This window comes from Microcebus murinus, chromosome 4, assembly GCF_040939455.1.
Source record: "Microcebus murinus isolate Inina chromosome 4, M.murinus_Inina_mat1.0, whole genome shotgun sequence".
NCBI lineage: Eukaryota > Metazoa > Chordata > Mammalia > Primates > Cheirogaleidae > Microcebus > Microcebus murinus.
The window spans coordinates 56,655,748-56,669,659 of record NC_134107.1 but is presented as its reverse complement, the minus strand read 5'-3'; the positions used below and the strand labels follow the sequence as shown (position 1 = coordinate 56,669,659).

Genomic DNA, 13,912 nt, shown 5'->3' with positions numbered 1-13,912 from the left:
TAGTGACGATGATACAATTAAATACAAAGTGAGCACAAAATGATTGAACATAATACCTTCAGTATGATTCCAGGCAGTGCTGTGTGAAGTTCTGCCAAGGACTTTTGGGTTTATTCCTCAGACCCAAATGGGGAGAATTACATTATGAAAATCCCTTCATGTTAGATTCAAATTTTACCTATATTTATGACTTATTTATGTTGATGATCCTCTATACAATATTTAATATGCTAAATGTAATCTTTTCTCTAATAGTCTACCATAATTTTGAAAGTATGCTTTAATCCAGAAAATAAAACTAATAGTAAATAAATCCAGCTACTGTCATTACTCACTGATGTCAGACTTCATCTCTGAGTCTTTCCTTAAGCATAGAATTGTGGAGATAAGTGAATATTTATTGAATTTTGTGGAAGTGAATATTCATTGAATTTTGTGAATCTAGAGAAAGCTAATCTTTGAAGTGAAACCATACATATCTATCTATTTTTTGTCCCGATTTCTAAACAATCTTCTAGGAGCCGAGTAACAAGTTGGTAAAGAAGGTACAACCAAAAACAGCAGAAGGTGTCGAAGCAGCTTGCAGGACTTTGATACTCTTATGGCAAGTGGATGGAGGACTTGTCTTTTTTGAACTCTGTGAAAGATATTCTTCCCAAATTGACAATGGGGAAACTGATCTGATCATTTTCATGTAGTCAAATTTCTTATAGCACTACTAGTTATAGTTCCTTCCTCTTCATGGTGAAATATTTTATCTTTGTGTTTCTCTTCCAATGACTTCATTTTTGTTATCTAGCATACAGGCCAAGGTAACCATAAAGAAAGGAAATTTCTAAGCCAAAACTCTCCTCTTCCCCTGACCCTCGGTAAAGCCCTAGATTAGGACATGTCTACCTACATGAATATATAAAGTGTTATAGCTCACTCCTTATGCATCTGGACATATGTGCTAACATACAGCAATGAATTTATACAAATTGGCTTAGGGGGAATAGATACCAACACAAACTAGCACGGCATGGCAAATACACACACACAGAAACATCAAAAAACACTCAGAAAGAACAACAGTAGTGTGTGAGTGCACACATGTGTGCTTTGATATTGCTAGACAAAGAGATTAGAGAAACATCCTGCAAATAAGTACAAAATAACACATACTTTTCTCCCACCTTTTTACTCCTGGAATATATGTAATAGTGAAGGAAGAAATCAAGTTGCTTGACTAGTTACTTGGATGGTGGGTGATAACCCTCAACCTCCATTATCTCTCTTGAGGATTATCCATGAATATTTTTTCATTGTTTCAATTTGATACCTTCCCTCAAGCTCCCAGGGCATCTTCTGTTCCTTTTTAAAATTTTCGGGTATGTGCTTAGAAAGCACTGTCATGAAAAGGCATTACTTGGGACATGGGTATGGATATGTGCAAGTGTTGTCAATAAATAAAAATTACAATTATAATATAGTAACAAAAGTAAATAAATTAAAATACAAGCTTAAAAGATCAATCATCAATCAAATTCCACTGACCAAAGAATTGAAAGTTGAAACATATGTACTCTTTTGAATTTTCTCAAATAATAATATTAAATAGTTAATATTTTTGGAGAATTATATTTTTGTCAGTTATTATGTTAGGGATTAACATAAATCATCTCATTTAATCTTCACAATATACCCATAAGGAATGAAGGTATTATAATTACTTCCATGACCATTCTGCAATTGAAGAAAAGGAAAACCAGAGAGTTAGTTAACTCTTCCGAGGTCACAATGTCTGCATGCTGCATAGGTAATTTACCTTTTTGTTGATATTCAGTACTTTATTGTTTTGCCACAGCATAGTTGAAACCTAATGTACCTGTGGGCTTTATGCCCAAATCTTCTTCCCTTCCGTATAGCTTAATCCTGCTGAAAACACCTAAGTGACTTTACAAATTCAAACTTCTTAATGATGCGTTGACGGATTTGCTTGGTCTTGATGCTGTAGACAATGGGGTTCATGAGGGGTGGTACCAGCAGATACACATAAGACATGAGAAGGTGTACAATGCGGGGAAGATGTTCACCAAAGCGATGCACAAGAGACAAACCAATCATGGGGGTATAGAAGAGTAACACAGCACAGATATGGGAGACACAAGTGTTGAGGGCTCGGAGTCGCTCCTGGTGGGAAGCAATACTCATCACCGTTCGAAGGATAAGGGCATACGAGAGAAAGATGAGCAGGGAGTCCACGCCCACTGTGCAGGCCACGACAAAGAGCCCATAGACATGATTGACAATGATGCTAGAGCAGGCCAGCTTCATGATCTCTAGGTGCAGACAATAGGCGTGGGCCAGCACATGGGAGCGGCAGTACTGGAAGCGCTGAAGGAGAAAAGGCAAGGGGAGGATGAGGAGGGCACTTCTAAGCACTGAGCTTAGGCCCATCTTGACAATACGCTCAGGTGTCAGGACCGTGGAGTAACGCAGTGGGTTGCAAATAGCCACATAGCGGTCAAAGGACATGGACAATAGAACCGATGATTCCACTAGAGACAAGGTGTGGATGAAGAAGAGCTGAGTGAAGCAGGCAGGGACACCAATCTCTCTGGCATCAAACCAGAAGATGCCCAACACAGTGGGCAGTGTGGAAAGGCAAAGGCCCAAGTCTGTGAGGGCAAGCATGGCCAAGAAATAGTACATGGGCTCATGGAGGGTGGCGTCAGTCCGGATGACATGGAGAATGGTAAGGTTCCCCAAGATAACTGTCAAGTAGATGGTGCAGAAGGGGATAGAGATCCAGCCATTGAGATGTTCCACACCTTGAAAGCCCGTCAGGAAGAAAGTGGCTTTTTGGAGGCTGCTATTAGAAGGGATTATCATAGCTTTATAGTCTTGTATTTACCAACCTGTAATATAGAATGAGATTCCTGGAGAATGACAGGGCTGAATTCTTACTCACCTAATTTTTCCAGGATCATTAAGTCAACAAAGGTCTGCAGATCACATGGGGAAGAGCTGCGGGCTTGATCTATTAGCCTTTTCTAGAGGGCCTAGGAAGGGGACTTTTATAATGGATTACTATAGCTCATGAAAGCCATGTAATTTAGCTTAATGGTGGTGTGTCCACCAGTATTGGCCTCTCAGAGATTTAATGAGGTCATCTAAGATGGCTCTTTTTTATGTGCTCCTCCATGAAACAATTCTCCAATTGAATCACTAGAGCTTTCAGAATTTGTGTCATATATATGGGGGGTTGGTAGTACACACCACTTTGCATGATTATCTACTTGAATCAGGTATATGCAATGTGCTTTCAAGTGTATTTGTAATTTGCCTGGGGATTTTGCTTTATTTCACAGTGCCAAGCCTACAGGGGAGACCAGGAGGTGTTTAGCAAATGTTTGTTGAATTCCATGGACTCCTAACATGTAACTAGAGAGATGCCTCTCCTGTATCTACATAACAGCTTTTGGTGGGTTAGGAGAGAAGTGGTAGTGGGCAAATCTGAAGCCTGGAACTGAAGACCATCTTAGAAGAATCTGGAACTTTAGAAAACAGTTACAGGAAAGGGGGATTTCGGCCTTAGTTCCGAGAGAAACACCAGGAGAGATGTGTATCTCCAATATCAGGAGGGTTAGGCCAAGACATAGAGATGGGGATGGCAAAGAAGTGTGCATCAGGTATGAAGCACAAGGAGCAAAGAAAAGAAATCTGAAATTACAAGGGAACATCTCTAATCTTCAGTTTAGAATGAGGAAGCTAGATCTGAAGGCTCTCAGTGAGATATATGCCTCTGGGGCTTGGATTGATAACACGCCTGTTCTTATAAAATCTGAACTGAGTTCTCTTTTGCTCTGCCTTCAGAGCTTTTATTAAATTACATTGCAAAATTCTGTATTGTGTTCTACATATATAAGTGTGATGCGATCAGTGCAGTATCACATGCACAAAAAGCTTAAAATATATAATATTTATTAAATATATTATGTGCCTATTATATTTTTAAAGGCTTAATATGTATTACATCATTAAAGTCTGAGACAAATTCCATCATATAGGGTCTATTCTTAGGAGCATAGTACAGGTGAGAAATTGTTGACACAGAGAGGTAAAGTGACCTGGGGAAGGTTACAGAGCAGTCAAGGTTGAGGATAAAATTCAAACCCTGACAGTATACTCCAGAGCCTATGTTATTGACTTTTATACCATATTTCCTGCTACTACTGCATAGTACATGGCTGCTACAAGAGTCCGACAATTAAAAAAATGAAAAAAATCCATGAGATTTTTACTCTGGACAAGTCTGTGGATAGCCATTTCCATTATATGAATAACATCAGATTAGCCAAGATAGATAACATTAGAGAGGAAACATGTTTTATGGATCAAGTTCAGTTGGGGGTATGCTAGATGTAAGTGTGAAAAGGAATTCCTGGGGAAAGTGTCTGGAAGATATCATATGTAGTGATCTTTGGACTCACTAATATGAGTGAGGGCTTGAGTTGTAGAATATCTGCCATGGATATGGAGAAAATTGCTAGGATATGCAATGTGAAAAGGAGACAGGAACTCAGTTCATAAAACTGAAAACTTTTAAATGAGGGTAGCACATAATATTAAAACTGGAAAAGAGACAGAGAATGGAGAATCAGAGACACAGGATGAAAATAGTAGTACATAATGTTAATAAATTTAAGTCACCACTATTGACCATAAAAAAGAGGTAAAGTAAGTGTTTTCAAAAAGACATTACACTTATGGTGGTGAGGTCATCATTAATTTTTCAGATAATGTTTCAATATGCAGGAAGTGGATTATGAGGGCTTAGATTATCAGTGGGTGAGGAGGAATAAATAAAAACGTCTACATTTTGTATAGTTTTCCTTCAAGGGAAAATCTACAGATGAGTAAAAATACCAGGAATTTTTCAGGAAGGAAGATAGGAAGTTAAGGATTTTTTTCAAAAAGAAAAATATGCCACTACCTTTTTCTCAGTAAGGTAGTGGCATTTTGAAGGGCTGAGGATAAAGAAAGACCAAAATTTCCTGTCTAGTTCACACTTCAAGTAAAAAAAAATACTAATATTGTAATACAATAATTAATATAATAATAAAACCCTTCTAGTTTTATGATTCCAAAGGGGAAGCTTGAAAAGGATATAAAAAGGGATGGCAAGGAAAGAGAAAGAAATGAAGAGAAGTAGAGGCTTGGAAGGGAGGTGGGCTGTGAAAGACAAAGTGGGTGTCATAGAATTTAGAGAGCATGCTGCAGGCAGCTTAGGCAGTGAAGCAAAGAGGTTTTGAGGTTGGGTGCATTGATTAATGAAGAAAAGAGCAACAGAATTTTTAAAAGGAATAACAATAAAGAAGGGGAAATTTCCCATCTTAGTGAGATGCAAACACAACTTTAAATGTATGTGTGTCTTTTCAGCCACCAGACTCAGAGTGAAGCTTGCTTCTATCCGTCTTACTCAGAGAGTTTGAGACACACAAGAAACCTTCAGAGATCATCCACTGCACCCCTGTATCCCTAGACAGGGAAGAGTCATTCTGCCTACCTATTGAGAAATTGTATTTCTCAATAGAAATTGCATTTATAGTATTCCATCTCAGCTATTTTATCACCTTCAAATATATTCCTTGCATATTATATTTTGGATATGATTAAGGTTCAAGGGTATAAGGCATGAGGAGGGAGAGAAAAGATAAAAGCAATTCATAAAAAACACCTGAGAGTTGGAATTATTGCATCACTAGAGCTTACAACTATGGCACAGGTTTGCAGCCTAATAAAGTTTGCAGAATAAATATTGAATAAATGTATGAATGAATGGATAGAAAAGAGATGAGGTACAGTAGAGATTAAGCACAATAATTTCCTTCTCAATGGCACTCATCTTCAGATCAAGGGATCAGAGAAGTGTCAGATGATTCCTTCACTAGACTACATGAGACATGATCCTCCCTTGAGTTCTAACTTATTGGAATAAAGGAATGTCATCATAGAGTCTATGAAGGAGACAGAGAAGAGGTGGGCTGAGCAGTTATCTCAGTGATATTCTTACTCCCTCTGATTTGTATTCCTCATATAATTTCACACAAAGTTGTTTATTTTTATCAACATCTGCATTGGTGACAGTCTACAAAATTATTCCCAAAGACAATCATGACCTTATCTAAGTATAGAGCTTGATTGTTACAAAGTGCTGTCAAATCCACTTTAATATTTAATTACCATAAAGCAATTTTAAGGTAAGGAAGGTAGAGATTACAATTTCAATTTTGAAGTTCAAGGACCGAGTGGCAGCAGGGATTAAACAAAATGATGAATATGACTTTTACAAGATCATACACAGTGACTAAGCTGGAACTAGAACCACAGGTCTCCTAACCCCAGTCCATCCACTACTCAAAACTTCCTTGATTGATGGGATGTGGGATTTAGCAAGCAGCTAAAATGGAGAGCTCAGTCTTTGGCCCTGGTTCTATGTGCCCAGTTATCTCTGTGCTCTGACTGTCGTCGCTGGGATTCTGTGTGTAATACATACCTGAGCACCAACAGCTGGAGAGAAAAGGGCTTGGAGGGAATACTTCCATCCAGAAGTCAGGTTGGATGGTGGCTTGGCTAAAGGAACAATCCTTGTTTAAAACTCAGAGTCTTTTTGAAGAGCCCAGAAGCTTCTCCTCAGGGCCCTTTCCAAAGGCTGAGAACTCTCTGAAGAGTTCTTATAAGCTCTTTTCTGAGGATGGAGGCCACAAGAGACCAAGAAAACACAATATCTGGAAAATGAGGTACACAAATTAAGTATTAGGAGGAGAAAATCTCATGTCTGTGGGCAAATGATATCTTCTAAATGTTAGGATATTTCAAGTTATGGATATCATCTTGTGAAACTGGTTAAGAAAGACCTAGCTAGACCAGAAGGCAAATATTTCATGAGAGAAATAGAGTGAGAGCTATCTAGAGAGCAGTTCCAAATAAAATATACAGCTGATTTCAACCTTATCTCTGATACTTTCTAGCCATGTGACCCTATGACCACGGGCAAATTATTTAATTTTTCTGAGATTATTTTCTTATGTCTTACAAAAAGGAACTTCTCTCCTTGTTTTGTTTTTGTATTGAATGCAGATTCTGGTACTATCAGGTATTCTCAGCTATTAACTGCTAGCGTGATTTGGTTTGAGTTTAGGGAGAAGGAGGATTCCCCTCAGCCTTCAGTCTGAAACTATAGGTTTCTTAATTACTGTTGGCTGTTCTTTGTGTGTTCTTCCTAGGACACATGCAATTTGCATCATAATTCTGAAATTTATACTTCAAATGTCAATTTAGTACCGTCAAATAATTCACCAACCCATTTACACTACCAACATCTATATCAAGAGTTCTTTCAAAATCAATTTAAATAATTAAAATAAACATCTGAACAGAATAGCTGATACTTAATTGATTCTCAGTAAACACCATTATTAAAATCATTAGTAGAGTGACCACAATCCTTGTTTAACAATACTGTACCTACTTTATACATGTTGTCTTGGTTTCCCAATCAGTTTGGAATCTGTCCCAGATTTTTTATTTTTTCATAGTGTGTTATAAATAAGTACTTCAAAATGATGGGTTGCTAGATCTCCACTTTGAACTTCAAGATTCTACTGCAGCTTAATATAATTGCATATGAGATACATACACAGTGCATACAGTTCTCATTTTAACACATTTCTAAATCTGAAAAATGACTAGTGATCTCCCATCTCTCTTTTCTTAATCATTTCCAGTGTGATACCAACAAAGCCATAAAGACAGGAGTAGGCAGGATCTTCACTGATAAAATGAAATGTAGTGGCATATAAGCATGCAGCCATAGCTAACTTTTTCCAACTTCAATTGGAAGTTGTACTTGACAATGCCGGCCCTTCCATATACTTTTATTTATTCATTCATTTAAATCAGACACTTTGGTTACTTCTTTGCCAAAGCTGTGAAATGAATGAAACCACAGGGCTGCAAGTAGCCTGGGGCCAACAGAAAATTATTTGATTAAGTAAACCCAAAAATATGTGCAGGAAATAAAGACCAATGCCTATCTAGTGTTTATCATTTATTATACTGGTATAATTTATTTCATTGTTTAATAATATTAATTTTTGATAAATCTATTGGCATAAAAGAGGCTGACAAATAAAAGTTCACACTTCAGATTTAAACAATTTATTTCTACTTCTCAGCAATATCTATAATAAACTTATAACTTGCACAAGATGTTTGTCAATATGTAGCATAGTTGTGGTGGCCAAACTGATATAATCGATCACCACATGTACTCAGCATGAAATTGGTATTAACTGATCAACACTTAAGTGCACATATAGTAGTAACATTCATTGTGTGCCGGGTAGATGGGAGCGGGGAAGAGGGGATGGGTATATAATCACCTAATGGGTGCAGTGTGCACCATCTAGGGGATGAACATGCTTGAAGCTCTGATTTAGGTGGGGCAAAGGCAATATATGTAACCTAAATGTTTGTACTCCTGTAATATGCTGAAATAAAAAAAATTAAAAAAATTAAAAAGATGATCTTTGGAAACATGGTTATAATTACTTCATTCTAAAAATTGAGAGTCAAATATATATATAGTGAAAAAGTTTAAAAAGTAATAGGTATGTGTGAGAATGTGCACATGAGAAGATAAATGTAATTTTTTTACAAAGGCCACTAAAATAAGCTATGGATATATAGTAATTTGAGGTTCTTTTAATTATGTAATTGGTAATAATGACTCATATGACTCCAGAGTAATAGCACTGACAATGTATAGTTTTAATTTATATCCAAAGATACAGTTAATATACATATTTTAAAATCCTTGAGTCTGTGCATGATGTTTTGGAATTAAATAAATCAACCATTGCATCATCATGAACCTTAAAACTGAAGAAGCAATTTATCCCTTCTCTTAATAGGTTTTACTTGTTAGGAAAGTAAGGAAACAGGATTCTTTCTTTCTTTTTTTTTTTTAAAGACAGATATAGATATGGTACTTTTTTCATGTTATTTTACTGTCACTTATTCTAGAAAGCAGGAAGTAGAAGCTTCCAGTCTTCCAGTAAGGCTCAAAGTTCTATATATATAATCTGAGAATCAGAGAGCTGAACTTTCCCATGATCACAGCAGTGTTAAGGGTATTTAGGGTACTGAATATCAAAGGCTATTGATTTTATGAGCTCTGTCTGATTATTAAACCCAAGAACAATCTATTTATATGTTTAGTCCCTTTCTCATTCCTTCCAATCAATTTATTTTTGGACAAAATTTCCCCACAACCTTTTCCCGGATTTGACGGGTCTTCACACAGTACACAATGGGGTTCATGAGTGGTGGTACCAGAAGGAATATATCAGCCATGAGCACATGGACCATAGGAGACACATCCCTGGCAAAACGGTGGAGCATCGCTGCACTTAGCATGGGCACGTAGAAGATGAGCACGGCACAGATGTGAGAGATACAGGTGTTAAGGGCCTTGAACTGCTCTCTGGGGGTTCCTATTCCTAGTACAGTCTTTAAAATCATAATGTAGGAGAAAGTAATAAACACTAAGTCCAACATAGTAGAAAGTGCAGCAAAGAGTCCATAAACAACGTTGACTCTGTTGTCAGAGCATGCCAGCTTCATGACATCCTGATGGAGACAATAGGAGTGGGAGAGCAGGTTTTGATGACAGTATTTCAGCCGTTGCAAAAGAAAGGGCAATGGAAGAATCAAAAGAACATTCTTGGAAGTCAGAAAGATGCCTGTTTTGATGACTCTCGGGCCAGTTAAGATTGTGCTGTATCTCAAAGGATTGTGGATTGCCACGTATCGGTCAAATGCCATTACAGACAGCACAGAGGCTTCCGTGACTGTGAACAGATGGATGAAAAACTCCTGGGCAAAGCATGGAGCTGCATGAATTTCATGGATACCAAATAGGAATAGTCCCAATGTGGTGGGTAAAGAAGAGAGGGATAGCCCTAGGTCAGAGATGGAGAGCATGGAAAGGAAATAGTACATGGGTTCATGGAGGCTTTGTTCTGTCTTGATAAAGAAGAGGATGGTAAAATTCCCCAGGAAAGAAAGAAGGTACACAGATGAGAAAGGAATGGATATCCAGATATGACTCTTCTCTAGTCCAGGAATCCCAATTAGAAGGAATCTGAGAATTTCAATTTTTGTGTCATTAAGAGGAGACATGACACACAGAAAGATACTAAACCATATGTTGCCTCAATGTAGTTGGAAATTTCTTAAATGAAGTTACGATAGAAGATACCTCTTTCTGGTATAATGTACATCACAGATACTAAGAGGGTTGGTAGACACTTCTTAAAGCCAAATGTCTATATTTGTGCTGTCAGTTCAGACTGTAAAAAAAAAACACAAAAACAATCAAACACATACACAAATGAAAAGAATATGAGAATATGACCTGCTTTCTCAACAAGGCATGTTTTTCAATTTGTTAAAGTATCAAGTAATTTGGACTTTTAATATTTAACAATTCCAGATAATCTTTTGACCACATGAAAGTACTCATGTAACAATCTCACAAACCAGGTCTCTAATTTCATGGCGCTCTTATTTCAGTTTTATAAAAACTTCCTGATGAAGGGAAACAAAATCTTGAAGGAAAAGGCAACATTTATTGTAGATTAGAGATGAGATTCATAAATTATTCCATACATATATTCATACCTATACATCTCTATATGATAAACATTTGAAGTAATGGCTGAACTAGAAGTTTATAATTATACAGTCTTATAGTTAAAAGGGACCTTTGAAAATATGTAGTCTTACCCTCCTGCCTATATGGAAGCCACTCTAAATCATGCTGAGTAGGTGGTCATTGGTTTATACATCCTTACTTATTACCAGTCTTAACATATTAACTACTACCTAAAACTTTCTACTTCTGCTTGAGTACTCATATTGCTTTTCTTCTTTGAATTGATTTGATATATGTTTCTAAAAAAATCCTATCTTCTTTTCTCTGAAAGTGCATAGTCTAGTCCCTTTTACTCAAAATAGCTTCTTATTTTCCCTATTATTATTACTAAGGTCTGTCTTCTCCCACAATTAGAATAAAGAGGGTAGGGAATTATGCACTGTTCACTACCACATTTCCAGTTCCTAGCATAATAAGTGCAATTTAGTTGTAGACCCATAATTATTTATAAAATTGAATATTATTTCCCAAAGTTGAAGACAGGAATAGTTTTCTCCATTCTTTAGGGTAAACTTTGTCTATTCCATCATATAACATGTATGTGAGTTTTGCTTGTTTGTTTTGCTTTGTTTGTTTTAGATTCTTCATTTTGTGCACCTCAAACAACAAGAAATATTAGACGTTTTTAACATATCCCAAACACTGTTCCTTGACTATTGGTTCAAGAGAGGGTCTATCTCTTCCAAAGTCTTTATTTTCCATTTTTGTAATGATCTAGAAATTATTAACTCTCCATTTAATCATCCATACAATCTTCCTCATTTTTAATTACTTGTCAAAGTTGATTCTTTTCCAAGAATATTGGGATTATGGGAGAACATTTGGTTCTAGAAAAGTATAATCTCTTCATGTTTCTGGGTCATACTGGCTGCTTTGTTGCTAGATTTTTCTCTTCTTCACAACCTTTAAATGGGTGAATGCACAGAGTACTGTCCAAGGACCTGAGTCATTGGGAACCTATAGCTCATTAAAAATAAATATTTGTAATTTAATAGAAAGACCAAATCTGCATTGAATGGCATAATATACATCATCTCATGTGTTTACAAATTTCTCTTAAAACTCCTAAAACTCTGAGCCTCAAAACAGTGCTGGGTATAGCTAAAATAATCTTATGTCAATAGACCGAGGTCATTTGTGTTCTGTCATTTGTCTAACAATTGTCTTAAAGATTGCATTGTTTCTTAGAGGTAGTCTCTATTGAGATTTAATTCAAATGCATGGGATAAACATACATAAACTTAATCATTATATTATACATTATTATATTTTAACTTTTAGGTAATAATATGACATTCTGCTAAAAGATTTGGATAGATTTTTCTCACTTATGTTATTATTTTACCCATTTTATAGATAAGAAAACAAAGTCTTAGAGAGGTATAATAACTGTCCAATGTCATGTATCTACCTACCAGCAGAAATAAAGGGAATTACATGATATTTGAAATGTACTTCCTTCTCACACGTATCACCCATATTGGGCATTTCTGGCTCAGCATTCCTAAGACTTCTCCAGCCACACACTCCCATCAACATGTACACACTGTCTCTCTCCTTGAAAGTTCCCTAGTATTCTCAATTTTCAAGGGCATCTTTTGGCTCACTTTGTTAATTTAACATCCAGTCCATTTCTTCAGAATCCAAACAGAGAGGACATGTAATGAAAACTATGTCACATAATTTGAAAAAGTAGAACTATATCTTACTTTTTTTAAGGCAATATGACACTCCACCATGAAGTCAATGGTAAGAAAAAGACTAGAAGCAGGGAAGAATCCTTCGGACTCCCCTTTCTGCTTGCAAGCATTGTCTTATGAAGCCCAGAGAGCCTCTGGGGATGCCTACAGGTAGAGATGTTTGAAAAATGACATCATACTTCATGGAAAAATCTTCTAAATGTTGACTCAAGGGACAAAGATCTAGGACTGAGCCCACAACGCAGGCGTAGATTGAGGAAACTGAGTGTGATCAGAGTTTGGGGGTCATATTCAGATTCAAGAGATATTCATCAACTATTGACCATGGCCCATTTTTTCCCCTAGCTATGATTAGTCAGTACATCCAGAGGCAGGTCATCCAGTTGTTTAGAGGCCCAAGTTCTAAAAGAGATCAGACTATCAATTTTCTTCCAACTTGAAATTACATTCCCCTGTCCTTATGCTTATTGACCATTAAGATTTCCTCATTTTGAAGTGTCAGATAAAGTCTTTTGTTCATTTTCTGTTGTATTATATTTCTTTTCCACATTTATTTTCAGAAATTTATATATATATAGGGTAAGTCATTTGTTGGTTGACTATAGGATATATAGTCTCCCACTATATCACTTGCTTCTTTAGTCTTTTAATCAGTCCTGTTTATTCAATCAATAGAATCAGCCATTCTAGGTTACATAGATTTTTACTACATATGCTTTGTAAGCAGGAGATTCTCTTTGTAACAAATATGACCAAACTATGGGGCAGCAACCATAGATAACCAACCTGTCTTTCCAGTATAAATCATATGCAAATAATCTAATATAATTAGACTGGTGTAATGAACACTGGAGATTTAAAATGGGGGAGGATGAAAGGGGAGAAGGGATAGAAAATTACCTATTGGTCATGGTGTACATCATTTGGGTGATGGGTACACTAAAAGGCGAGACATCACCACTAGACAATGTGTACATGTAACGGAATTCAACTGGTACTCCCTAAATTTATTAAAATTAACAAAATTAAAATCAATCAATCAATATATAAATAGGAAATAGAGATGTGGAAATTAGAGACAAATTCACTTTGGCTTTTCACTTTTTATCTATAATGTTTTAAGCTTTCTCGTCTTCATTAATACACAAATACACACAAGTTCTTATATAGTATGTGATAATGAAGTGCTTTAGCTATCTGAAGACTTTTTCAAATGATTATTTGATTCAGTAGAGTTTGAGTGGGCCATAAATTACTATATGTTTAATAAGTCCCCAGGTGATACTTATGCTGGTGGTCCAAGACCACACTTTTGAGATATGCTACATGAGTACTCTGCTATGTGGTTGTAGATGGAAGCTAATCTGTTTGATTGATTTGCTTAGAAGGTGATTAATTTTGTCTGGAGAAGAAAAAAATATAAATAAATAATTTAATTAATTAATAA

General features: G+C 36.3%; 2 protein-coding genes across 2 annotated transcripts; both read right to left on the bottom strand.

The window, feature by feature from the left end:
* Window positions 1-1,908: 1,908 nt before the first annotated feature.
* On the bottom strand, window positions 1,909-2,874 carry OR51G1 (olfactory receptor family 51 subfamily G member 1). Its single transcript, XM_012786493.2, has one exon. It carries the CDS (start codon window positions 2,872-2,874, stop codon window positions 1,909-1,911), a length of 966 nt encoding a protein of 321 aa, XP_012641947.1.
* A 6,414-nt stretch (window positions 2,875-9,288) lies between these two features.
* On the bottom strand, window positions 9,289-10,050 carry LOC105883372 (olfactory receptor 51A4-like). Its single transcript, XM_012786436.1, has one exon. The coding sequence runs from the start codon at window positions 10,048-10,050 to the stop codon at window positions 9,289-9,291; it is 762 nt and encodes a 253-aa protein (XP_012641890.1).
* Between the last annotated feature and the right edge of the window lie 3,862 nt (window positions 10,051-13,912).